General features: G+C 46.2%; 1 protein-coding gene across 4 annotated transcripts in view; it reads right to left on the reverse strand.

The window, feature by feature from the left end:
• CLPB (ClpB homolog, mitochondrial AAA ATPase chaperonin) overlaps positions 1-8,345 on the reverse strand; it is a 149,388-nt gene extending 141,043 nt beyond the window's left edge. For 3 of the 4 annotated variants that reach the window (XM_025356858.1, XM_025356857.1, XM_025356856.1), the window contains exons 1-2: positions 7,733-8,345; positions 3,987-4,038 (exon numbers count right to left, since the gene is read on the reverse strand). In XM_025356858.1, the coding sequence (XP_025212643.1) occupies positions 3,987-4,038; positions 7,733-8,135 (455 nt within the window). In that variant the 5' untranslated portion in view covers positions 8,136-8,345. The remainder of the gene's footprint in view (positions 1-3,986; positions 4,039-7,732) is intronic. The other variant, XM_025356859.1, reaches the window with a different exon arrangement.
• Positions 8,346-27,484: the final 19,139 nt, after the last annotated feature.

The following is a 27,484-nucleotide window of genomic DNA, read 5'->3' on the forward strand; positions in this document are numbered from 1 at the left end:
GGAGGGAGGAAGGAGAAGAGACCTGGCCTCCCTCTGATATAGCCAAGGGGAGTGTGAAAGTAAGACTCTGGACTGCTTACTTCAGGTACACTGAAAAGTCAATAAAAAGCAAAGAAAGAGTCACAAAAAACAAGTAAGTGCCACTGTGCTGTGGAACAGGGTAAAAGATGGTAGAAAACACAACCTTGTCCCTGCCCTTCAGGAGGCACACAATCCAGCAGTTTCAGATGAAATACAGTCCACAGACTTCTTCCTATAAAGACCAGTGTGGCAAGTGGTATTCAGCGCCACTTCTCCAACCTGACCTCCAGCTTTTCTTCCACAAAAGGAGCTCCCTCCTGTGACAAGGTGCCATGGCCCTTCCTAGATGACCCTCGTACTCTCCCAGACCAGAAGGAAGGTTAAGGATGAAAGTGGGGGGAAAGGGGCAAATGAAGATGAGATCACACCCAGCTGGGAGGAATCCAAGAAGGCTCTGTAAGGAAAGCAGCACTAGAGCTTTGAAAGGTGTAAGCAGAGGATAATGAACACACAGGGCAGAGGGCCGTCTGTGTGGAGGACTCGCATCCAGGGCCCGTGGACTGAAGATTCCAGGGTGTCCTTGAAGAAGAAGATCGAGCACCTCCCCCTTTGGAGCAGAAGAGCCTTAGGATTCTGCCCTTCACTATCCAGAACTTTCCCAAGACTCTGGGGCTAAGGACAGGAGCTGGGGGAGGTCAAGTAGAGACAGGCACAGTACAGAGCCCCAGAGAGGTCAAGTGGGGAAGAAGGGTAAAGGACAATATTATTTACTAGGTCTGAGTTTTGTTCTAAATACTGCTATCATTGACCATACCAATCATATACACGGTGACCCAATCATATGTAACCTACAGTCATGCGCTACACAATGATGTGTTGGTTAACAATAGACTGCATTTAGGATGTGGTCCTATAAGATTATAATGAAGCTGAAAAATTCCTATCCCCTTGTGACACTGTAACTGTCTCAACATCATAGTGCAACAAAGTACCTTTTCTGTATTTACATATGTCTAGATACACAAATACTTACCATTGTGTTAGAATTGCCTACAGTATTCAGGACAATAATGTGCTATACAGATTCCTAACCCAGGAGCAACAGGCTATACCATACATAGATTAGGTGTGTGGTGGGCTATTACCATTTAGGTTTGGGTATACTCTATGATGTTCACACAGTAATGAAATTGCACTACTCAGAATGTGTCCCTATTGTTAAGCAACGCATGACTGTATGTGTAAATTTAAAAAAGAAAAAAATGAGCATGGGATTCTATCCTGCTGTAGGCAGGTCTGTTGGGTAGAGCTAAGAGCCCAGGACACAGAGTAAGAAATAAAGAGCAGCAGGAACCACCTGTACAGAGTCTAGGGTACAGAAAGGCTGAATAAGGACCTGCTGTAGGAATTCCAGAAAGTTTCCTTCTAGCAAGGATAGTCAGGCTCCCTCTACCCCCACCTGCAGTGCCCAGCAGAGGCCCACTCATTCTTTCATAATCACGAACTGCTTTGGGGGAAGGGGAGGGAAGGATGTCCTCCTTCAGGCCTTCATCATCTTGAATCTGTCTTACTGAAACAGAAGCAGCCTCCTAACAGATTGGCTCTCAGCCTTTCCCCAATGCAGTCCATCCTTCATTCCTCTGCAAGTCAGCCTTAACTGGGTCATTCCCCTGCTCAAAAACTTCCCACGTCTCCCCACTGTGTATAGAGTAAGAGTTCAAAACTCCTCACCCTGGGCATGGCAGGCCTTGGACATTCCAGCTTCTCTCAGACAACCTTCCCTCTTTCCTGACACTCTGTACAAATCCCACCTCAGGAGCATCAACATATTCTGCAGGCCCAGCAGCCAGCCAGCATCTGCTTCCCACCTTTGCTCAGCTTGCTCCCAGCTCTGTGGTCTTGTATGAGATGGGCGCTGAGGGCAGGTCTGTGCCTTGCTCATCTCTGATGTCCTCACGTGGAGTGAAGGGAGATTCTGACAGGGTCATCCTGACCAAGTGAGGTGGGACAAGAGGAGGCAGGAGAAAAGCAGGCTACAGCCTGGGGATACACATGAAAAGCCCCCACAGACACTATCCACATGAGAATGAATGTTCAGAAAAATTGTCTGAATCACACATACACTGTTAAGTTCAATTACTTTGTGTATTTTGGAGGTGGGTGTTTAATTGCTACTAGAAAAACATGTATTTGAAAGAACTAAATAATCAATGCTTGGCAGCTCAATGGAATAGGGTAGTGGCATCCCCTGGGGGATGGAAGAATGGATTCCCAACATTGCTGCTCTGCAAATGTACCGCCAAAAGGGGAAAGCCGCAGCCTGGCAGCCCTCAGCAGTAGCCAACAGGTGATTCCAGGGTCAGCAAGGGTCAGTTTCCATACTCGTAACTCCCTTGCACTGCAGCAGAATGAAGCAAGGCACATCTGTTTCTCGAGGAATGAAGATGCCACACACAGCCTGCAGTTATGAATGGCTCTTATAACAACAGGATGACATCTGTGCTTGGTTTTTAAGATGCATCATTGCATGTTTATTAAACTATTGCTCCATCATATTTATTTGGCTACAAAACAACTCCCAGCCCATACTTCCAAAAGTGGTTTATTAAAAACTAAGGCTTGAACATTAATACTCAAAAGCACTCTTGAGAATCAATAATAATGCTGCAGATAAAATGAAAGGGAATCAAAGCAGTAAGTCTTGGTGGGGCCATGGCTGCTTTTCAACATTTTCTTGTATGTTCAGGAAGCTGAAGTGGGGAAGAACACTAAGGGCCTGTAGCACTGGGTGTGGAAATAGCCACCCCAAGACCTGACTTCTTGTCTAACATGCGGACATGATGGCAAGGAAGGGGGGTGTCCTGTGGCCACTTAGTTCTATATAAAGGGCCAAGAGAGGCCAAGGTTAGGCCCAGTGGGGGCCAGTAGTTTCAACAAGAATAAGACCTCTGCCCTTAACCAATAGCCCTGTAACTGATGCCCCATGCTGGCCCCAGTCTGAGCATCCCTCCTGGACACAGACTCTGCCCTGTACCTGGCACTGGGTTGAGCCTAGTTGAATCTTGCCCTTGCCGAATAATAAGCCTCAAATTCAACCTCCCAGTGGTCACTGGGGACTAGCTGAGCCAGTGAAGCTACAGAAATGCAGTCTGTCCCTGGGCAGAGCCAGGTATGGGCCCCTGGCCCTGAAGGCAGGCATTTCTAGCCCCAGACCTTCTGGCAGATGGTCTCTTCCAACTCTGTCCCAAATCCCCAAGCCCTTCCATAGATGCCCACCTGCAACCCATCCAGTCAGCAAGCAGTAACACGTGGCTATCCCCAAGGAAATGACAACAAATCAGAAGATTCAGAGAAGAACCCACAGGATGTGGGGGTCGGGGGGAGTCCAAACCAACCCAGTGAAGAACAAAATAGCTGAAGGAAGGCCAGGCGCGGTGGCTCAAGCCTATAATCCCAGCACTTTTGGAGGCCGAGGCGGGTGGATCACGAGGTCAGGAGATCGAGACCATCCTGGCTAACATGGTGAAACCCCGTCTCTACTAAAAATACAAAAAACTAGCCGGGCGTGGTGGCGGGCGCCTGTAGTCCCAGCTACTCGGAGGCTGAGGCGGGAAAATGGCGTAAACCCGGGAGGTGGAGCTTGCAGTGAGCCGAGATGGCGCCATGGCACTCCAGCCTGGGCGACACAGCGAGACTCTGTCTCAAAAAAAATAAAGAAATAAAATAAAAAATAAAAAATAGCTGAAGGATCCAGGGATGTTTGGGAGCTGACTCCCTACAGAAAATATCTAAGGGGTGATCTGGGTCAAGGGAGCCCAGGTGACTCCGTAACTACAGAGATGTCACAGGGGACAGTTTCCAGCTTAGGGTGAGGATTTCCTCTAAAGCAAAGTCATCACACAAGAAGAGGCTCGCCCTGCTCAGCCTCTCCTGTCAGGGAGAGCAAGGCCTGGGGTTCAACTCACCTGGTGACTTCTTGCACATTGTTGGCACGGGCAGCTTCCAACAGGGCTGCATCTGAAGAGAAAGGGGGCACTGGTCAGATCCGTGGCCAGGACACACCTGCCTCGGGACTGCATGGAGGGCCCACTAAGACAGTAGCAGTACTTTAGAATCATGGACTTTAACAAGCAAACTGATGCCACAATATATAATGAGAAAGCTAATCATTCCCTTCCCACATGGTGGCCACTGTTAACAACCTGACTTCCACACCTTTCTGCTATAGAGCCCAAACTCTTAACTCCTCTCATCATAGAGGGAATGCATGTCAACTGCTAGCACCACGTCTTGCCTATGGTAAATAGTGTGCTCTTCATAATCTGTGAAGCTCTGCATAGTATGTTTTATGTTCCTGTAAGAGTTATTACTAACCATTCCCTGACCTTGTCCGCTTTCTCCCTCAACTCTAGTTCTTCAACCCAGTTCTGAATCTTGATGTCAAAAGTCATAAACCCAAAGGGAAAGGTAGAATGAGGGGAGCAAGCAGGGTGCAGGTCTCTCTGAGGATGCAGAAGGCCTCAACTAGGAGTCTTTGAGATCTGGCTCCATTCCACTCCCACTACTCACCACGTGACCATGACAGCTCTTCTCCCTCTCAACCACAGCTTCCCTGACTGCAAAACACAGACAAAACTCCTTGCCCTGCCAGCTTCACAAGGATGTCAAGGAGATGAAATTACAGTTGAGACGTCTGCAAACTCCCCAGTGCTAAGCACAGGAAAGGGAGACCCAAAGCAGAGATTCTGGTTAGGAAACACTAAGCCTAGAAGAAAAGCAATGCTAGCTAAGTCAGTCTGGCCTGGTCTGGGCAGCCTGCAGGCTGTTGCCACCACCTTGTGGCCATAGAGAAAATTGGATTGACTCAGAAAAACTCAAAAGTCAACAGGAGAGGCACAACTAGCTCAATATCAGGTACATGGAACCCTGTGTGCCCAGCCTGGTTGTGAGCTACACTGCTGGGCACTGAACGGACTTATAGCCAGCCCTGACTCAGGGAACTCTCAGGCCAGCCAACAGACTCACCCATGAGCAAATGCACTGGAGTGGAGTGAAAGAGCAGGATCTGGAGACAGTCAGACCTGGGGTCTAGCCCAGCTCTGTCGCGTATTTGCTGTATGACCTAGCACACTTATCTAACCTCCTGAGCCTGAGTTTCCTTATCTGTACGATACACCTTATCATGCATATGAAAGCCAGTCCTGTGGTTCAGACACTGATGCCTCCTGGCCTAGATTCCAGTGACAGGTCCTTTCTACTTACCTCACCAAATGTACCCAAAGCACATACCCAAGCATGGCTCAGACAGCCACCAGCTGGGAGGGGATCAAGACTTCCTTAGAGATGGCTGTATCCACTCTCCCCTCACTCTGCAGAAAAAAATGTGGCTTCTACAAGGTTACAGAGTGAGGAATGAGCTAAGAACCAGGGCCTCCTTGCTTCTAAAGGGGTTCAGTTTCTACCATACTGCACTGAGGGTCAAAACTCTAATTCAAGGGGACAGGGTAGCTGGCAAGTCAGTTCCAGCAGGAACTGGTCATGGCTTTGACCATTATCTATTATACACAGAGCCTGGTATTCTTGCTGGAGTTCATAGGCCACAAAGTCCAGTTTGGAACCCCCAGGAACTTCTTAGGCAAGACCTCACCAAATACACTGGATTCAGGACATTCCCTGCTCATGAACCTTCCATGACTCTTCACTGCCTACAGAAGAAATTCCAACACCCTCACCCACCCCACCCCTGACTGGCATCCAAGCCCCACTCCATCTGCTCTCATCTAATTCCAAAGACCTTATCTTCCAACCAAGCTGGCCACTCAGAAAGCCCCTGCTCACACCATGGTGCCCTGAAACTCTAATTTCCATTCCCTGAAGCCTTTGCATGGAATATAATCCAAGTCTCACACATTTACTGAGCACCTACTAAGTTCCAGACACTGTGATGGACAAATGATGTCTAGGTGTTAGGGAAAGTTGCTGGTATAACCTGAAAAAACAAAAGAGAAGATACATTTCCTGCTCTCATGGGGCTCACAAAGTCACTCTCCTTTTCATTTCTACTTCATCCTTCAGAACTCAAGTTCGCATTTCCCATACTCTGGGGTCTCCAACACTCCAGGAAGGCTTTCCTGACCCTACTGGCCCTCTGATCCCCCAACAACACACAGCACCACTCACCAGCCCTACATTCCAACTGCCTGCACTAACCCCTTGACTGATTTTGTGTTAAGTTAGGACTTCCCACACACCTAGCCTAAAACTAGACGCACAGTGGGTACCCCCAAAAATGCTGGAAGTTACAGGATTACAGCATGCCTAAGCTAGATGCCCTTAGCGTCTATGTCAACACCCTCATTTTGTAGATGAGGAAACAGAAAACCACTGAGGAGACGCAAAAGTCCAAATTCACAATGAGAGTTAGACACAGAACCAAAACAAGATCCCCAGTGTTGTCTCTCCCAGACCAAAGTCCTTCCTTTACAACTGGCCACATCAAACGAATGGAAGTCAAGGCACTCCCCACTCCCCCATTCTTGCTCCAAATTCTCAGAGCTTGGGGTGCACGGAATCTATGGACACCATGCCTCAGTCTGTCTTCTTGATGAATGACTAAGAACCTGAATGGCTGGATTCACATAGGTCATAAGTCTGGCTCTCTGTCCACTCTCTCAGCTGCTGCTTAGCTTCATGGATCCAGATGAGATGCTAATCAGGATCAGCCAGTCCCCCAGCAGTTGCCCTTGGGCCTCCAGGAATCCACCTTCCTTCTCCTGCCAACTATCCCACATGGCAAGATCACCTAACAGCATGTGAGACCAGACATAGCAAAATCCTGACCCTGACAGACTCAGGCCGCTTAACTCCAAAAGGAATCAAAATAACAGTACTGTAAAAATGTTAAGAAATTATCCTTCACTATATAAATAAATTGGCCAGGAGCGGTGGCTCACACCTGTAATCCCAGCACTTCAGCAGGCCGAGACAGGTGGATCACGAGGTCAAGAGATCGAGACCGTCCTGACCAAGAGCTAAAAACACAAAAATTGGCTGGGCATGGTGGCGCACGCCTGTAGTCCCAGATACTCGGGAGGCTGAGGCGGGAGAATAGCTTGAACCCAGGAGGCAGAGGTTGCAGTGAGCCGAGATCGCGCCACTGCACTCCAGCCTGGCGACAGAGAGAGACTCCATCTCAAAAATAAATAAATAAATAAATAAATAAATAAATAAATAAAGGTCAAGCTGGCATTAGAACCGAGTCAGGTTCTTCCTGACTCTGGCACGTTTGGTGACGGGGGTTGGCGGGGGGCAGTCTGGCAACTTCTCTAAACCATCTAGAAGTTGCCCTTAAAACACCCCATAGTTTCCGTTTCCTGGAGATCTCAGGAAGGAGGAATTGGACCACGCAGAATATGAGAAACATAAGGGGACCATGCTGTAATATTAGATGTTTAGTCCAAGATCCCCATTGTACAGATGGATAAAATCATGCCCAGAGAGGGGAGGCGGATCTATGATAGGAGATTATACAACTCTGAGGTGATGAGGTCTCTAGGGCAACACCCTGCCCCTGTAACCAGATGATGTCTGAGTCCCTCCAAGACTTAGGCTCTAAAGATCTAAACCTGTAAGTACCTCCCACCCTTCTAAGATACGAAGTTAGGACAATCTTCCCGCCTCTCCCTTCCTCAGATCCAGATCTCATAATCACCCTTGTTGGACGGACTCTTGCTGTAGCAATGAACAACCAGCGCTGTGGCCAGGGCCCACATGCCCAGTCCGGCCCTGTTGGGGACCCCGTTCCAGCTGTCCTGTCCTGGAAGTGTTTCTTCGGGGCCAAGAAGGCGTCCCCAAGTGGCAGCCGCGAGGCATTTGGTATCGAAGCGTCCTCCCTGGCGCCCCCCGGTGGCTGCCCCGCGTCCGGAGAACAAGGCCGGCGATGTTCCAGGGCGCCCCCCGGCGGCTGCCCTCAGCCACTGCGGCTCCCCGAGACTCCCAGTGGTCACATTCCGGCCGGAAGCACCTCCATGGCCCCGGAGCGTTGGGGACCTGAGCAGCCGGAGGAGTAGCCGTGGCGCCAGTGCTTTTCTCCTCAACACCAGGGACCCCAGCATCGTGACAGCTGCTTCGATAACCCCGTGGTGCCGGCCCCTGTGCTGGCCACGTCCAACATGGCTACCGCGGCGCGTTCGAAGACGCCGCGAACAGGGTGGAGTTGCGCACTACCTCACGGGAGGGGTAGTCCACAGCCCTAAGCCTTTTCCCAGCTGGAGAACAAATAAAATACGCTTCCCAGAAGGCTGTGGGACTACGTCACAATGACTGCAGACTTATAGGAACCCGGGGCATGTTGGGAAATAGAGTTCGGGTGAAGGGGCGTGGCGATTAGAGCTAAAGATTAGAATCCCACGATTTCTTTCCTAGTTTAGTTGAAGCACACGACACAGTTTTTTTTTTTGAGACGAGTCTCGCTCTGTCGCACAGACTGAAGTGCGGTGGCGCGATATCTGCTCACTGCAACCTTCGTCTCCTGTGTTGAAGCAGTTCTCCTACCTCAGCCTCCGGAGTAGCTGGGATTACAGGCGCCCGCCACCACGCCCAGTTAATTTTTGTATTTTTAGTGGAAACGGAGTTTCACCACGTTGGCCAGGCTGGTCTCTAAACTCCTAATCTCAGGCTATCCGCCCGCCTCTGCCTCCCAAAGTGCTGGAATTAGAGGCGTGAGCCACCGCGCCCGGCCCACAATATAATATATATGTATTTTGTTTGTTTTGTTTTGAGACGGAGTCTCGCTCTGTCGCCAGGCTGGAGTGCAGTGGCGCGATCTCGGCTCACTGTAGCCTCCGCCTCCTGGGTTCAAGCGATTCTCCTGCCTAAGCCTCCCGAGTAGCTGGGCGCTCGCCACCACGCCCAGCTAATTTTTGTATTTTAGTAGACACAGGGTTTCATCATGTTGGGCAGGATGATCTTGATCTCCTGACCTCGTGATCCGCCCGCCTTGGCCTCCCAAAGTGCTGAAATTACAGGCGTGAGCCACTGAGCCCGGCCCGAGGCACTCAAATATTTTTTTCAGTGAATGGATTACTCTCACCTTATTAGTGTGGGAGAGTATATGAGCTTTGGCATTCAGGCAGACGTGGATTTTAATTTTGACTCTTGCATTTACATGCGTGACCTTGGATAAACTCCCTTTACCTCTCTGGTAGTTAATTCCTCATTATTGTTGAAGATAATTCCTACCTTCAAGATGATTGCTTGTATTAAATAAGATAATATGTAGGAAGCCCCTAACACTGTCCCTGGCTCACAGTAGGTCTTTAAGAAATGGTAGCGGCCGGGCGCGGTGGCTCAAGCCTGTAATCCCAGCACTTTGGGAGGCCGAGGCGGGCGGATCACGAGGTCAGGAGATCGAGACCATCCTGGCTGACACGGTGAAACCCCGTCTCTACTAAAAAATACAAAAAACTAGCCGGGCGAGCTGGCGGGCGCCTGTAGTCCCAGCTACTTGGGAGGCTGAGGCAGGAGAATGGCGTGAACTCGGGAGGCGGAGCTTGCAGTGAGCTGAGATCTGGCCACTGCACTCCAGCCTGGGCGGCAGAGCGAGACTCCATCTCAAAAAAAAAAAATAAATAAATAAATAAATAAAAGAAATGGTAGCTATGATTGTATTCTCTGCTCTGTGTATTCTACACTTCCTCCAGGCAAATACTGAACTTCTCATTTCCACATCCCTTGGTAAGACAGGAATGAATGAACGACTATTATTTTGGGGTTTTTTTGAGACAGGGTCTCACTCTGTTACACAGGCTGGAGTACAGTTGCCACTGCAGCCTCAACCTCCTGGGCTCAAGGGATCATCCCATCACCTCAGCCTTCTGAATAGCTGGGACCACAGCTGGCACCACTGTGTCTGGCTAATTTTTTGTTATTATTATTACTTGGGTAGAGACTAGGTCTTGCTATGATGCCCAGCCTGGTCTGAACTCCTGGGCTCAAGCAGTCCTCCTGCCTCAGCCTTCTAAAGTGCTGGGATTACAGGCATGAGCCACTGCACCTGGCTTTAATAACTTTTTTTTTTTTTTTTTTTTTTTTGAGATGGAGTTTTGTTCGTTGCCCAGGCTGGAGTGCAATGGTGCGATCTCGGCTCACTGCAACCTCCACCTCCCAGGTTAAAGCGTTTTTCCTGCCTCAGCCTCCTGAGTAGCTGGGATTACAGGCATGCGCCACCACACCTGGCTAATTTCTTTTGTATTTTTAGTAGAGACGGGATTTCTCCATGTTAGTCAGGCTGGTCTCCAAACTCCCAACCTCTGATGATCCACCCGCCTTTGCCTCCCAAAGTGCTGGGATTACAGGTGTGAGCCACCGTGCCTGGCCTTGAATAACTATTTTTAAAGCATTTTTAAGGCCTGGCGCGGTGGCTCATGCCTGTAATCCCAGCACTTTGGGAGGCCGAGGCGGGTGGATCACGAGGTCAGATGATCGAGACCATCCTGGCTAACACGGTGAAACCCCGTCTCTACTAAAAAACACAAAAAATTAGCCGGGCGCGGCGGCGGGTGCCTGTAGTCCCAGCTACTTGGGAGGCTGAGGCAGGAGAACGGCGTGAACTCGGGAGGTGGAGCTTGCAGTGAGCCTAGACTGTGCCACTGCACTCCAGCCTGGGTGACAGAGCGAGACTCCATCTCAAAAAAAAAACCAAACCATTTTTAAAGCACTCAATAATGAAAGCATTTTGACCTTTCTGTTTTGAGAGATTTTCAGTACATACTATTTTGTTAACCACCTCATTCACTATAGCAACTTCACTTTCCCTATATTCTTGAAACATTTCTGCCTCCCAACTTAGGGTGGTCACAGCAGGAATATCAGTCTCTGAAAGCTCCAATTACCAGATGCAGAGTTCAAACCCGCTCATTGAAGACACATCCCAGGGCCCTTCAGTTTACTTAGCAATGTATAACTTTCAAAGCACTTCCCCATTGATTCTCTCATTTGATTTTCACAGATACCATCTGCAAGGGGTTCAAGGAAGGGTTTAATTACTATCAGTATTTGGTAGGGATACTGAAAAACTTAAATTATCAATCTCTGAGTGGGGGATGTAGTGAGAAGTATGGAAACACCCATCAGGGTCGTGTGTGCTTGCTCACGTGCCTGTAATCCCAACACTTGGGGCAGGAGTTTGAGACCAGCCTGGGCAACATAGTGAGATCACAGTCTCTGCAAAAAATACAAAATTAGCCAGGCATGGGGGTGTACACCTATGTAGTTCTAGCTACTCAGGAGGCTGTGGCAGGAGGATCCCCACGCTACTGCACTTCAGTCTAGGCAACAGAGTGAGACCCTGTCTCCAGAAAAAAGAAAAAATAAATAAAATTAAAAACAAACAAAAAAACCCCACCCATTAGAATCAGCTGGGACTCAGAGTGAATTCCATATGGTCAATAACCAATCCAGGGCCAGGCACAGTGGCTCACGCCTATAATCCCAGCCCTTTGGGAGGCTGAGGTGGGAGGATCACTTGAGGTCAGGAATTCAAGACCAGCCTGGGCAACATGGTGAAACCCCCTCTACCAAAGATACAAAAAATTAGCCGGGCGTGGTGGTACGTGCCTATAATCCCAGCTACTCGGGAAGCTGAGGCAGGAGAATAGCTTGAACCCAGGAGGCAGAGGTTGCAGTGAGCCAAGATTGCGCCATTGCACTCCAACCTGGGTAACAGGGCGAGCCTCCATCTCAAAAAACAAACACACAAAAAAGTCTTACGTCACATTTTAACAGATTTCAACTCAGGATGGCTTCCTTTTGGTCTGCTCAGAAAGCAAGAATTTATATCAGGTTCCAATTACCCCACCTTGGCCCTAAGCTTCTGTTAGGTTGGGAGACAGAAAACTCCAGTTTTAGTTTGTAATAAGATAACTGGGGGATATCTAAATGGGGTTTAGGAGGAGGCAGAAAGTGAAGAATCAATGCAGTTCCTGTGGTCAGCTACCTCTGGCATGGAGCTGTAGGCCATTTGGTACTACACATTCTAATAAGTTTCTGGGAAAAAACTTTTCCAGAAAAACAAAACAACAACATATGCATACATTTTTAAACAAATAAGTAAATAGTAGCTGGGCTTTTCACTGTTTGAGAAAGAAGTTATAAATAGGGAAAAAAGAAAGCTAAAATGAACCTTGTGGTATTGAATTGGATTCAGATGTATCAGCATAAACTCACGGCTTTAATTTTATTTTTACTTTATTTATTTATTTTTGAGACGGAGTCTTGCTCTGTCACCCAGGCTGGAATGCAGTGGCGCGATCTAGGTCACTGCAACCTCCGTCTCCCAGGTTCAAGTGATTCTCCTGCCTCAGCCTCCTGAGTAGCTAGGATTACAGGGATGTATCACCACCCAGCTAACTTTTGTATTTTTAGTAGAGACAGGGTTTCACCATGTTGGCCAGGCTGGTCTCGAACCAGCCTGATTGGTCTCAATTGGTTATTGACCATGTGGTTTTGCCATGTTGGCCAGGCTGGTCACAAACTCCTGACCTCAAGTGATCTGCCTGTCTCGGCCTCCCAAAGTGCTAGGATTACAGATTAGAGCCACCATGCCCAGCCATAAAACTCATGGTTTTTAAAAATAGATACAGACAGATCAATACAGAAATATAAATATGTAAGCATGTATGGGTTCGTGTATTACATATATTACCTAGCCTCTGGGAGGGTCTAGAAGCAATTACACCCTAAAAACTGAACACACTTAACACCCAGATGTAAACAGCATTCTCCAATAAACCAGAAACCAGTTACCCTTGGAGAATGGTTGTTTTTAGGACTGGGCAGAGAAAATCCAAAATGTGTCAACATCTTATGTGCCAGGAAGTCAGGAAAGGCTCAAAACCAGATGCAGGCTTGTGAAAGAACACAGGAGCCAGTGTGAAGGAGTTCACAATGACCTAAGTGGGAATGATTTAACTGAAAAGTAATGGCCGTATGGGGTTTTGATCCACAGAGTAAAACAAACATGATATAAATAATCAAATAAATAAACAGATAAATAGGGGAGGAATGAGGGAAGAGGCAGTTCTTTCTTTTTTTTGAGACGGAGTCTTGCTCTGTCGCCCAGGCTGGAGTGCAGTGGCGCGATCTCGGCTCACTGCAAGCTCCGCCTCCCAGGTTCACGCCATTCTCCAGCCTCAGCCTCCCAAGTAGCTGGGACTACAGGCACCCGCCACCACACCTGGCTAATTTTTTGTATTTTTAGTAGATACAGGGTTTCACCATCTTGGCCAGGCTTATCTTGAACTCCTGACCTCGTGATCCGCCTGCCTCGGCCTCCCAAAGTGCTGGGATTATAGGCTTCAGCCACCGTGCCGAATCCAAGGCAACTCTTTCTTATAGTGGAAGTTCAATCAATAAATGGAGAAGAAAGAGATAAATAGAGAATTACCACTAGGTAACACTGGAGTAATAAAAATTTCAGGCTGGGCACAGTGACTCATGTAGTAACTCATGCCTGTAATCCCAGCATTTTGGAAGGCCAAGGCAGTAGAGGGAGGATCACTCAAGGCCAGGAGTTCGAGACCAGCCTGGGTGACAAAGTGAGACCCTGTCTATACAAAAATATAAAATAAAAAAATTAGCTGGGCAGGGTGGCACACACCTGTTGTCCCAGCTACTTGGGAGGCTGAGGTGGAGGGACTGCTTAAGCCCAGGAGGTCAAGGCTGCAGTGAGCCTTGATCGCACCACAGCACTCCAGCCTGGGTGACACAGCAAGACTCTGTCTCTAAAAAAAATAAATAAATAAAAATAAACATTTCAGGTAAGATCCATAAATGATACTAAAATTAGTGGGTGACAAGGAGAAACAGAATTTATATAGTCTCAAAAGTAGTTCCTGTGGCTGGGCGCAGTGGCTCACGCCTGTAATTACAGCACTTTGGGAGGCTGAGGCAGGTGGATCACAAGGTCAGGAGTTCAAGACAAGCCTGGCCAAGATGGTGAAACCCTGTATCTACTAAAAATACAAAAATTAGCCGGGCGTGTTGGCAGGCGCCTGTAATCCCAGCTACTCGAGAGGCTGAGGCAGGAGAATTGCTTGAACCCAGTGGGGTGGAGGTTGCAGTGAGCCAAGATCGCACCACTGCACTCCAGCCTGGGCAACAGAGTGAGACTTCGTGTCAAAAAAAAAAAAAAGTACTTGCTGCAAGATAATTATCAACTACAAAAACTTTACAGTGGGGAAAACCTGGAAGACACCAATTTAACTACATGATCAAGGGAAATATCACCAGTAATAAGACATATAGACAACAGACAAAATGAATCCCTTGATATGATGTACTGGGAAGAACACATCATTTTTGTTCATTCTCGTCAAGCATATATAACCTCATTCCAAACATGAGAAAACATCAAACACATACTGAGGGACATTCTACAAATAATTGATTTATATTATTATTTGTATTAGTTTTCTATTGCTGCATAATAAATCACTGTAAACTTAGCAGCTTAAAACAACTGCCACCTAATATCTCACAGTTTCTATGGGTCTGGAGTCTAGCATATTCTAACTATGCTCTGCTCTGGGTCTGAAATCAAGGTGTTGGCCAGCTACATTCACATCTGGAGGCTTGATTAGGGAAAGGTAGTTTTTTTTGTTTTGAAAAAATAAAAGGGCCTGGTTATTTTAAAGGGCTCACCTGATTAGACAAGGCCTATCCAGATAATCTCTCTTTTGATAAGCTAAGTCAACTGAAAAGTAATGTTATCACAGAAGTGATATCCCATCACATTCACAGGTTCTGCCTGTACTCAGAGTGTATACAAGATATGTACATTCAGCGGTGGAAACCTTAAGGATCATCTTGGAATTCTGCCTATCATGGTACTCTTCAAAAGAGTCAAAATCATGAAAGATAAGGAAAGACCGAGGAACTGTTACAGACTGAGGATTAAGAACAAATAAATACTAAATGCACTGTGTGATCATGGATAGGACCAGGCAACAGAAAAGGGACATTAGTGGGAAAACTGATGACTTTCCAATAAATTCTAAGATTTGGTTAATGATATTGTACAAATGTTAATTTCCTGTTCCTGATCACTGTATTATGGTTATATAAGATGCTCACATTGGGGAAGCAGAGTGGGGGATATAAGAGAACTGTTTGTACGTTTTTGTAACTTTTAAGTATAAAATTAATTCAAAATTTAAAATATTTTAGAAAGAAAATATATGATTTCTCAGAGTCAGAAGATGAGATAGGTAAGAAAAAATTGGGAAGAAATTAACATCCGTTGAGTATCTACTATTCATTTATCTATTGCTTAATTCAACAAAATATTTATTGAGCACCTGCTATACCAGGTACCATGTTAGGTGATTTACTGAAGCCAACTCCTTGAAGGTAGGGTCCATGTCTTAATAATTTATGCATCCCATGCACCTTGTACAGTGTCTGGCACAGAGAAGGCACTTATGTTCTTAATTTAATTCTGACAATAACCCCAAAGTGGGAATTTTCCCCCATTTTACAGATGGAGAAATTGAGATTCACAGAAGTGACTTGTCCATATCACTGGCTCTAGGATGCCGGTGCTGTGTGATTCCCAAGCCTATGCTCCCTCCACCATTTCAGGCTCCCCTTCCATTTTGGTTAGGTGTCATTAGGTTCAAAGTTCATTTTGCAGTATAAATTAAGATATAAAATTTGCATTTTAAAAAAAGTAAAATACATGAGTTCTCAAAGAAATTTCATGCTTGCACGGTTGGTATAAGCCCCAGACCCTCTCAAGCTGTTTCACTGAAAACTCTTGAGAACAATTCTTTTTCTTTATTCATTTTTGAGACAGTCTTTACTCTGTCACCCAGGCTGGAGTGCAGTGGTCTGATCTTGGCTCACTGCAACCGCCACCTCCCGTGTTTAAGCAATTCTCATACCTCAGCCTCCCAAGAAGTTGGGATTACAGGCGTGCACCACCATGCCCAACTAATTTTTCAAATTTTAGTAGAGACAGGGTTTCGCCATGTTGGCCAGGCTGGTCTCTAACTCCTGGCCTCAAGTAAATCACCTGCCTCGGCCTCCCAAAGTGTTAGGATTACAGATGTAAGCCACCATACTCAGCCAACAACAGAAAGTTATTGTCAGTTATCAGCAAAAGACACAAATATATAGCATTCCATCAAATATCAAGAGTGACTGATGAACCTTTGTGAGTCAAGGATCTTTTTAAAAACTAGCACTGTGGGCTGCGCACAGTGGCTCACGCCTGGAGTTGTAGACCAGACTGGTCAACATGGTGAAACCACATCTCTACTAAAAATACAAAAATTAGCTGGTCATGGTGGTGGGTGCCTGTAATCCCAGCTTCTTGGGAGGCTGAGGCAGGAGAATTGCTTGAACCTGGAAGGTGGAGATTGCAGTGAGCCATCGCACCACTGCACTCCAGCCTGGGTCACAGAGCAAGACTCAGGCTCAAAAAAAAAAAAAAAAAAAAAAAAAAAAAAAAAAGGTTAGCACTAGAATTCACTTCCTGGTCGGGTAAGGCGGCTCACACCTGTAATCCTAGCACTTTGGGAGGCTAAGGAGGCTGGATCACATGAGGTCAGGGGTTCGAGACCAGCCTTGCCAACATGGTGAAATCCCATCTCTACTAAAAATACAAAAATTAGCCAGGCATAGTGACACATGCCTGTAATCCCAGCTACTCGGGACGCTGAAGCATAATTGCTTAAACCCAGGAGGTGAAGCATAATTACTTAAACCCAGGAGGTGAGCCAAGATGGCGCCAGTGCACTCCAGCCTGGGTGACAGAGCAAGACTCTGTCTCAAAAAAAAGAAAAAGTAAAAAGGGCTGGGTGCGGTGGCTCACACCTGTAATCCCAGCACTTTCAGAGGCCGAGGTCAGGAGATTGAGGCCATCCTGGCTAACATGATGAAACCCCATCTCTACTAAAAACACAAAGAATGAGCTGGACGTGATGTCATGCCCTTGTAATCCTAGCTACTCAGGAGACTGAGGCAGGAGAATTGCTTGAACCCAGGAGGCAGAGGTTGCAGTGAGCTGAGATCGTGCCACTACACTCCAGCCTTGGCGACAGAGCAAGACTCCATCTCAAAAAACAAATACAAAAACAAAAAAACCTCACTTTCTGCTGATCCTACTTCATATTGCCATACTGTGTCCAGAATTGGTGGGTTAATTGGTCTCACTGACTTTAAGAATGAAGCCACGGGCCCTCGCGGTGTTACAATGTTCTTAAAAGATAGTAGTCCGGAGTTTGTTCCTTCAGATGTTCAGATGTATCCACAGTTTCTTCCTTCTGGTGGGTTCGTGGTGAAGGAGTAAAGCTACAGCGTTTGTTCCTTCAGATGTTCAGATGTATCCAGTTTTTTCCTTCTGATGGGTTCGTGGTGAAAGAGTGAAGCTACAGATCTTTGCGGTGAGTGTTACAGCTCTTAAGTACTAGGTGGACCCACAGAGTAAGCAGCAGCAAAACTTACTGCAAAGACCGAAAGACCACCATCGCCACAGGCTGGAATGGGACCCAAGCGGATTGGGCTGGTTGACTAGGCCAGCCTGCTTTTATTCCCCTATCTGGCCCCACCCACATCCTGCTGATTGGTCTGTTTTACAGAGAGCTGATTGGTCCATTTTACAGAGAGCTGATTAGTGCATTTTGACAGAGCACTAGACAGAAAAGTTCTCCAAATCCCCACTAGGTTAGCTAGGTATGGAGTACTCATTGGTGTATGTACAAACCCTGAGCTATACATAAGAGTGCTGATTGGTGCGTTTACAATCCCTTAGCTAGACATAAAGATTCTCACTATACTCAGGAGCTCAGCTGGCTTCACCCAGTGGATCCCACACGGGGGCTGCAGGTGGAGCTGCCCTGCCAGTCCCCAGCCACGCCTGCACTCCTCAGCCCTTGGGCGGTTGATGGGACCAGGAACGGAGCGGGGGCGGCGCCCCTCAGAGTGTCTCGGGCCTCGCGGGAGACCATTGTGGAGGGGGTGGCTTGGGCATGGCGGGCTGCAGGTCCCGATCACTGCCCGGAGGGAAGGCGCCCAAGCGAGAATTCCAGCGCAGTGCATGCGGGCCAGGCAGTGCTAGGGGACCCGGTGCAACTTCCGCAGCTGCTGGCCCGGGTGCTAAGCGCCCCTCACTGCCCTAGGCCGGCGGCCCCAACCAGCCCCTCCGAGTGCTGGGCCCGCTGAGCCCGCGCCCGCCAGAGCCCATGCTGGCCTGTGAGCACAGGGCGCAGACCCGGTTCCCACCCGCGCCTCTCCCTCCACAGCTCCCCGCAAGCAGAGGGAGCCAGCTCTGGCCTCGGCCAGCCCAGAGAGGAGCTCCCACAGTGCAGTGACAGGCTGCAGGCCACCTCAAGTGCCGCCAGAGTGGATGCAGAGGCCGAGGCGTCGCGGAGAGGGAGGACTGCTAGCACATTGTCACCTCTCAATACCACTGTCTTCAGGTCCACTCTTCTACAATTCTTCTTTGGAATAAGTAAGACAAAATAATTATTGATAACAGGAAATTTTATTAAGTATTTTCTATGTTCCAGCCACTGTGCTGAGTAAATGAACCATGTCAATTATCTATATAAATGATCAGATAAGTTGCTCCCAGGTTGGGTGAGCATGTGTTTCCACGTGATCTCTCCGGTCAATGAAGGCACAATCTCTCAGTGACAGCAGGTAAACCACATCAGAGAAATCTTGGAGAAACTGATCTAAGCATTTTTCAAAAATGGAAGTTAATAGCTACTGAATACTGAGCATATATTCTGAGTCTGGCATTGTGCTAACAAGCACTTTACATGAATAAACTCACAATCCCTACATTAACACAAGATAGATACTGGTAGCATCACACGCTTATGAGAGTCAAAGGCCAAAGTCTTAGCCATTATGTGTGCGGAATTGGTGGGTTCTTGGTCTCACTGACTTCAACAATGAAGCTGCGGACCCTCGCAGTGACTGTTACCGTTCTTAAAGATGGTGTGTCCGGAGTTTGTTCCTTCAGATGTTCAGATGGGTCTGGAGCTCCTTCCTTCTGGTGGGTTCATGGTCTCACTGTCAGCAGTGAAGCTGCAAACCTTCATGATGAGTGTTACAGCTCTTAAAGGCAGCGCGTCTGGAGTTGTTCGTTTTTCCCAGTGGGTTCATGGTCTCGCTGGCTTCAAGAGTGAAGCTGCAGACCGTCGTAGCGAGTGTTACAGCTCATAAAAACAGCGTGGACCCAAGGAGTGAACAACAGCAAGACTTACTGCAAACAGTAAAAGAACAAAGCTTTCACAGTGTGGAAGGGGATCAGAGCCGGTTGCCACTGCTGGCTTGGGCAGCCTGCTTTTATTCCCTTATCTGGCCCCACCCACATCCTGCTGATTGGTCCATTTTACAGAGAGATTGGTCTATTTTACAGAGAGCTGATTGGTCCGTTTTGACAGAGTGCTGATTGGTGCGTTTACAATCCTTGAACTAGACAGAGTCACAGAGTGTTAGCTAGATACAGAGTACCAGTTGGTATATTTACAAACCTTGAGCTAGACACAGAGTGCTGATTGGGGCATTTGCAATCCTTGAGCTAGACACAGAGTCACAGAGTGCTAGTCCTCCAAGTCTCTACTAGGTTAGTTAGATACAGAGTACCAAATGGTGTAGTCACAAACCCTGAGCTAGACACAGAGTGCTGATTGGTGTATTTACAAACCCTGAGCTAGACACAGAGTGCTGATTGGTGCACATACAATCCTCTGGCTAAATATAAAAGTTCTCCAAGTCCCCATCCGGTTCAGGAGCCCAGCTGGCTTCACCCAGTGGATTCTGCACCCAGGCTGCAGGGGAAGCTGCACTCCTCAGTCCTTGGGCTGTTGATGGGACCGGGCTCCACAGAGCAGCGCCCGTTGGAGAGGCTCAGGCCCACCGCAGGGGGAGGAGCTCAGACATGGTGCACTGTAGGTCCCGAGTCCTGCCCCTCCGGGAGGCAGCTAAGGCCCAGTCAGAATTTGAGTGCAGCGCCAGCGGGCGGGCACTGCTGGGGGATCTGGTGCAACCTCCACAGCTGCTGGCCCGGGTGCTAAGCCTCTCACTGCCCTGGGCCGGCGGTGCCAGCTGGCCGCTCCATGTGCGGGGCCTGCGGAGCTCGCTCCTGCACTGGCCCCCGCCCCCGCGGAACTCGCACTGGCCAGCGAGCACCGTGTGCAGCCCTGGTTCCCACCCGCGCTTCTCCCTCCACACCTCCCCACAAGCAGAGGGAGGCAGCTTTGGCCTCAGCCAGCCCAGAGAGGGGCTCCCACGCGTGGCGGGCTGAAGGGCTCCTCAAGCACCGCCAGAGTGGACGACAAGGCCGAGGAGGCACTGAGAGTGGGGGCTGCTAGCACATTGTCACCTCTCAATTACACAACGTTTCCTAATGAAGGAACTTGTGTGTGTGTGTGTGTGTGTGTGTGTGAAGTCTTCTGCATTACTTTTTCTCAAAAATATTGAACACTTTCCTTATTCACAAATAGAAGATAGTGAATATAATCTTTTACTGATGATCCAAGATTATTGCTATCCTAATTGATTTTTATGTGGTAGATGTAGAACTCTTAAACACTAACTCAAATCATGCTCTGAAAATAAGCAAATCTCTTAATAGCCTCCTTTTCTTGTCATCTGTTTCTTTCCCATAGAATTGAAGTGTAGCATGTGGCCTCTGGACGGGGTAATATGGCTTCTTATTACATTAAAGATAAGGATTTAGTTTGTGATAAATCTGGCACTTTATGTAAGTGGGGAAAATATGAATTATTTAATAAACAGTGTTGGGACAACTGGGTGATCAACTGGGGAAAAAATAAATTAGATTTCTATCTTACCCCTTCGCCGAAATAAATGCCATCTGAATCAAAAGACTTAAAAGTGAAAAAGAAACAACATGCCAGAAGAAAACATGAAGTGATTTTTCAAAATAGTTTTGGAGTAGGGAAGCTTTCTAAGCACGACACAAAACTCAGACCCGCAATAGAAAAGACTGATGTATTTGACTCTTCAAGTAATTATTCTGATTGAAAAATACCATGAACAATAAAAAATGTAAATGATAATCTGGGAAGAATATATTCACACCACAAATTGGAGGGCTAAGTAACACAGAGAACTCATAAAATATCAAAAAGACCTACAATGGAATAAGCAAGGTAATGCCTCTGCTAGCTTATGCAGTGCCACTGGGAAAAGTAAAGAAAACAGACACCTCAGAATGAATTAGAAAAAGGGGCTCCTAGGCAGTGTACATGTCCCAGGGAGCAGTGTGCTGCCACACTGCAGCCTCCACTTCTATTGGTTTAGGCTTTTGAGCGGCACACCAACTGCATATCCAAATGTAGCTGCTTGGGCAAAGGACTTGACCCAAGACCTCATGAGAAATGAAATATAAATCATATTTAAATATATGAAAATATGTTCAATACACCCATGAGAAGAAACATACAAATTAAAACTATAGTGATCCATATCTTACAGCATATACAAAAATGAACTCAAAACAAATTGTCCTAAATGTAAAACCTAAGACTCCAAAATTTCTTAAAGAAAACATAGGAAGAAATCTTTGTGACTTTGGATAAAGCAGATTTCTTAAATACAACATGAAAAATACAATGCATAAAAGAAAAAAAAGATCAATTTGACTTCATCAAAATTAGGAACTTCTGCTCCTCAAAAGCCACTTTTAAGAGAGTGGATAAGCTGTAGAGTGGAGGAAATATTTGCAATTTGCAATTATATATCCAGTGAGGGACTTACACCCAGAACATGAAAATAATTCTCAAAACTCAGTAAGAAAACTACCCAATTTTTATATTGGAAAAAAGATTTGAAGAAATAACTTCTCACTGTCAAATAAGAACACTAAAAAACCCCCTCAATATCATTGCTCTTTAGATAGATAAAAATTGAAACCATGAATTATATATCTATTAAAATGTCTGACTGGCCATACCACATGAGGATGTGGAGCAACTGGAACTCTCATATACTGCTGAAGGGGAATGTGAAATGGTACAATCCCTTTTGAAAACAATTTGGCAGTTTGTTTAGAGGTTAAACAAGCACATACCATATGATCCAGCCATTCCAACTTCTAGGTTTATTAGCCAAGAAGAACAAAAACATATGTTCACACAAAGACTTGTACATGAATGTTAATAGCAACTTTGTAAAAGCTGCAAACTAAAAATATTACCAAAACACCAGGGCTTTGGTCTAGGTCCAGGGAGGGTCCTGCTCCTCCCCATATACCAGAGGTTTGGTCTAGGTCAAGGGTTTGGTCTAGGTCAGGGGTTTGGCTTTCATCACGGGTTTAGTCTAGGTTTGGGGTGGGGCCTACTGCTCCCCTTTCTCGGTGCTACAGCCTAGGAGATGGGAGCTCAGTCTCAAATTCATCTCCCTGACTGACTGAAACTAGAGGTTTTTACATCAGGGAAGAAATGTAACCATGCGTAAGAAAACAGGAACTAGGGAGGGGCAAAGAAAGCAATCATAATGAATGAGGGGTTGTCATCTGGTGCTGTGATCCGGTGAGTTTCAGTTCTTTGATACTTTTTCGAGAGGCCTGAAGGTTGTTTGCTGAGGAAGGAACTCAGATAAAACAAATACAAATTTCAAGCTTTAAGATCAGGAGGGTCAATTTCTATGTTTATCAAAAAGAATCATCTTTGGGACTATTGGATTGGTTTCAAAAACAACCTAAATGTCTATCAATACATGAAAGGATAAACAAATTATGAGATATCCATAGGATGGAATGTGACTCAGCAATAAAAAGGAACTATTGATATGTGCAATGACATAGATGAACCTCAAGATATTAATGCTGAATGAAGCAAGTCAGTTCTACAAATAAATAAGCAAGCAAGCAAACACAGACTAAACATTGTATTATCCAATTTTATAAGATTCTAGAAAATAAAAGCAAATACAGTATATAGTAACATAAAGCAGAACAGTGATTGTATGGGGATGATAGGATTACAAGGGTAGTGGGAGGAAGAGTTTAAAAAGGGGCACAAGAAACTTTTGCGGGTGATGGATATAGTCATTATCTTGATTGTGGTGATGGTTTCACAGGGTACATATGTCAAAATTCATTAAATTTACACTTTAAACATGAAATTTATTGTATGCCAGTTATACTTCAATAAAGCTGTTTCAAAAAGCTACAATGAGATATAGTTCATCTCAGATTGGCATATATATTACATGTATTATTATGTAATATATATATATAAAACTGTGTGGCAAGTTTGTGAAGAAAAAGACTCATATTTTTGGTGGAAATGTAAATAGGTACAACTTCAATGGAGGGCTACTTGACAATATGAAAATATTGGAATTTAAATCTAGATATACTTGCAGGTGTATAAAATGAGAAATGTTTTGGGATATTTGTAAGAGAAAGAGATGAGAATCAATCTGAATGTCCATCACTAGGACATTCGTCAAATACATTAAAGCTAAACAATGGAATATTTGTTTAAACAGGGTAACACTGTTTTAATATGGAATGCACTGAGATATTTTAGGTACAAAAAAAATTCAAGGCACAGAACAACTGTATACAACCACTGGTGTTATTTGAAACATATATCTACCTATGAGGTTCTATACCTGGGATATCTCTGGAACGATATCCATCCTATGTGTATAATAAAAATTGTTGCCCAATGGTTGGGCAAAGTGGGGCTGGAGGATAAGGGACAGAAGTAGGGAGGAAAGAAGAGTTTACTTTTCATTGTATACTTGAATTGTGTTCTATATGTACGTATTACATATTCAATCCAATCAACCAATCCCTATTATTTCTATATCAATATTAACTTTACTTCTGGCATCAGGAAGAGGGAGTGCTTTTAATTTCCTCTAGACTGACACATTTTTTCTCAAGTAGAGACACTGACATCTTGTGGGCTTTTGGGATAATGCAGTGAAATAGCATTAAAAATCAGCATATTCACCATTCCATTCCATTCCACTCCACTCCACTCCTCTCAACAAATTATTTGGCATTCAATACCTACGCTGGGCTTTTGTCCAACTCTCCAAAGCTTACAAAGTTTCAGTAATATTCAGCCTCATTTATTGAGCACCTGTAAGGCACTGGATACTGAAACTGCAGTCATGAAGAAGTCATGGAGCTCTGGAGGGGCATGCAGACAATAGGCCATGTCAGCAGAGAGTGGTGAGTGCCACGGTTGAGATAATTCAGGTTTCTCTGGGAGCACATAGTAGGCTGAGTGGTCAGAGAAGGCTTCCTGAAGGAAATGACATCTGAGCTGAGCTCTGCAGGAGGAGCCAGAATTGACCAGATGAAAGGGATTAGAGTAGCTGATGTAGGGCGGGGCACTTGGAGAATGGGGTCACTGTAGGTAAAGGGAACCCTACGGGCAAATTAGCAGAGGCAAGAGTGTAATTCTTTTCTTTTTTCTTTTTTTTTTTTTTTTTTTGGCAATGCATGTTTGAGGAACTGAGTGTTCAGTGTGGATTAAGTGCAGAGTGGGCGGGACTAAGAGGAGAAAATGAGGCTGAACCAGATGGGTTAAGTAACTTACTAGGTTCTCCCAGCAAGTACTTAGTGCACCAAGAATTTGAACCCAGGGCTAAATGACTTAACCACTTTCTCTTATACTCACCATGAAGACTTTGCTCCATGAGCCTTTCCTAGACCCCATGCCTACTGCTGCTCTGCTTCTTCCAACTGGGCACAAAGCTGAGCCATCTGCTTTCCCTCTCTTCCTTCTTCTTTCCCCCTCCCCTTCCCTCCCCTTCCCTCCCCTCCCTTCCCCTCCCCTCCCCTTGCCCCGTCCCTCCCTCCCTCCCCGGCTCCCTTCCCCCCTCCCCCCTCCCTCCCTCCCTCCCTCCCTCCCTCCCTCCTTCCTTCCTTCCTTCCTTCCTTCCTTCCTTCCTTCCTTCCTTCCTTCCTTCCACGTTGCTTGTTTTCTGTAGCCTTGGTTCTAGGGAGAAGACAGAGAAGGCACTTTGGGTCAGGAGGTGATAATTCAGATCTCAGAGGAACTGTCCACTCTGCTCATGTTGATAGATAAAGCCGATAGATGAAAATGATTTCTGAGTCAGAGCCTCTCTCCATCTCCCCAGCTTAGCAGAGCAGGGTGGAACCTGGGGCAGGGGTGGTGGATGAGCCCTGGCATTGAAAGCTACGTCTCTCAGTAGTAGCCCTTTGTCTATTCATGGGCAAATGAGTGTGTGTATGTGTTTACTGAGTGCTTACTATGAGCAAGACTCTGATTTTGCTGCTTATGCTACATTAATCCCAACAACAGTCCTATGAGGAAGATATTCTCTCCACTTTACAGATTCAAAAAACCCAAAATGGAGCAGCCTTGTTAGTGAAGTATGCAGCATGTCAGTCTCAAAAAAAAAAAAAAAAAAAAGTGGAAAGGTTAAGTAATTTGGCCAGGGTCACCTAGCTTGTAAATGGCAAAAATGGGGCTCAAATGGTCTGAATCCAAAGTCCAGACTGTTAACCACTATAAAATCTCAGCTCCCAGGAAAAAACAAAGATCCACATGTGATAGACATCTGTGAAGTTTGCCTAAGGTATGAAGAGAAGAATTGAAAGTATAGTCAACACAGTGCTGAGCCAATATGATACATTCTGAGCTGGGATGTGTGCGAGGGTGCACGCTCACATAACTGAACCAAAGGCACAAACAAATGAAAGGGAGGAAGGAAAACTCCAGGCAGGAAGGAATTCCCAGATGCTCGGCTGCACAGATAGCTCTTCCTTGAGAGCTAATGGGATGACCACCATCACTCCTTTTCCAAGCTTGAAGGGGCTCCCAGTGTTTCTAACTGGACAGTCATAAGACAAACTCCTTTTTCTTCTTCGTTCATCTGAGATATTCGGCAGCCTTCAAATATAACCTTACTAGAATGCTGACAAAAGAACAAAATCTTAAAAAGCAAAGGGACAAGTGTAATTCGAGAGCACATATTTCTGATAGAACGGCGAGTGAATTCTGGCCATAGATGTGCTGGCTGGGCCCTCTGGTGGGCAATGAAACTTCTACTCCTTCCCTTCCCTCCACCCCATATCTGTTTTGCTTGGATGATGGAGCAAGCTACTTTGTCTCCTGTCACAGGATGGGTTCTCCGGAAGCAGAAGCTGAGATGGAGTTGTGGGTGCAAGATGATTACTAGGGATCAATATCTGTGAGGAGAAGCGGGAGGGAGCAGGATTGGGCAGAGGAAGAAACTGAACTGTGACGCAGACCTGGCCAAGGCTTGGCCAATTGTATTTGTCTAGTCAAGGCTTGGCCAACTATATTAGTCCATTCTCACGCTGCTATGAAGAAATACCCAAGACTGGGTAATTTATAAAGGAAAGAGGTTTTAATTGACTCACAGTTGCGCATTGCTGAGGAGCCCTCAGGAAACTTATAATCGTGGCAGGAGGGGAAGCAATCACGTCCTTCTTCATGTGATGGCAGGAGAGAGGAATGAGAACCAAGCAAAGGGGGAGCCCCTTATAAAACCATCAGATCTCATGAGAACTTACTATCACGAGAATAGCATGGGAGAAACTGCCCCCATGATTCAATTACTTCCCATTGGGTCCCTCCCATGACACCTAGGGATTATGGGAACTACAATTCACGATGAGATTTGAGTGGTGACACAGCCAAACCATATCACCAACCCAGGAGTTACTCCAGAGTATTGGCTGTCGGAGCAGTTCTGCGTCAGACTAAGTGGCTGAGCCTCTATACCCCTTTTCTGTTTCCTTGACCTCCAACCTAGCTCAGTCATCAGCAAGGGCTGCTTGGGCAGACCCTGAAAGAGCTCATGGCAACAGTCTGTCTGCTGACTACATTCTCTAAGTCTGGGCAGCAAGTCTTTCCTTGAAGAGGGGTGTGAGCAGTACATGTCTATGACTACCAGCATTTTTAACATTGTTCTTTCACTGATTGATTATTCAATGTGTTGGGTGCTAGCTACCATGTTGGGTGCTAGGGGACAGAAGAGGATACAGGGATGAGGCAGAAGTGGATCCCACCCTCAGGTTTGGCCTAGTAGGATCACTATGGATTAGGGCAGTGAATTCAGAAGGCAGGAGAATACCAAGACAAGGTCATTGCTCCTACTTAGGCAACCTCTGCTTGGGGTCCCTCTCGGTAGAACTTTTCCCAAAAAAAGTAGTTCACATTCTATTCTATGTCCCTGTAAAACAATGTTCATGTTCTCACCAGTCTATGTCCTTCTCTTCTGTTCTACTGCTCTTTGTGAGAATACCTTCCCATCAATCTCTTCCCCAGTGATAGTGATAGTCTGTGTGTGGTCTTGGTAGTATCTGAATGCTGTGGTTATTGTGCTAGATTCTGTTATTTATTTCCTTGAATGGAAAGGCACAGAGGAATGGAGGGAGGGGGTGAATTCTCTCTCTTGAACCCTCTTG

Source organism: Theropithecus gelada, chromosome 14 (genome assembly GCF_003255815.1).
Source record: "Theropithecus gelada isolate Dixy chromosome 14, Tgel_1.0, whole genome shotgun sequence".
NCBI classification, from domain to species: Eukaryota; Metazoa; Chordata; class Mammalia; order Primates; family Cercopithecidae; genus Theropithecus; species Theropithecus gelada.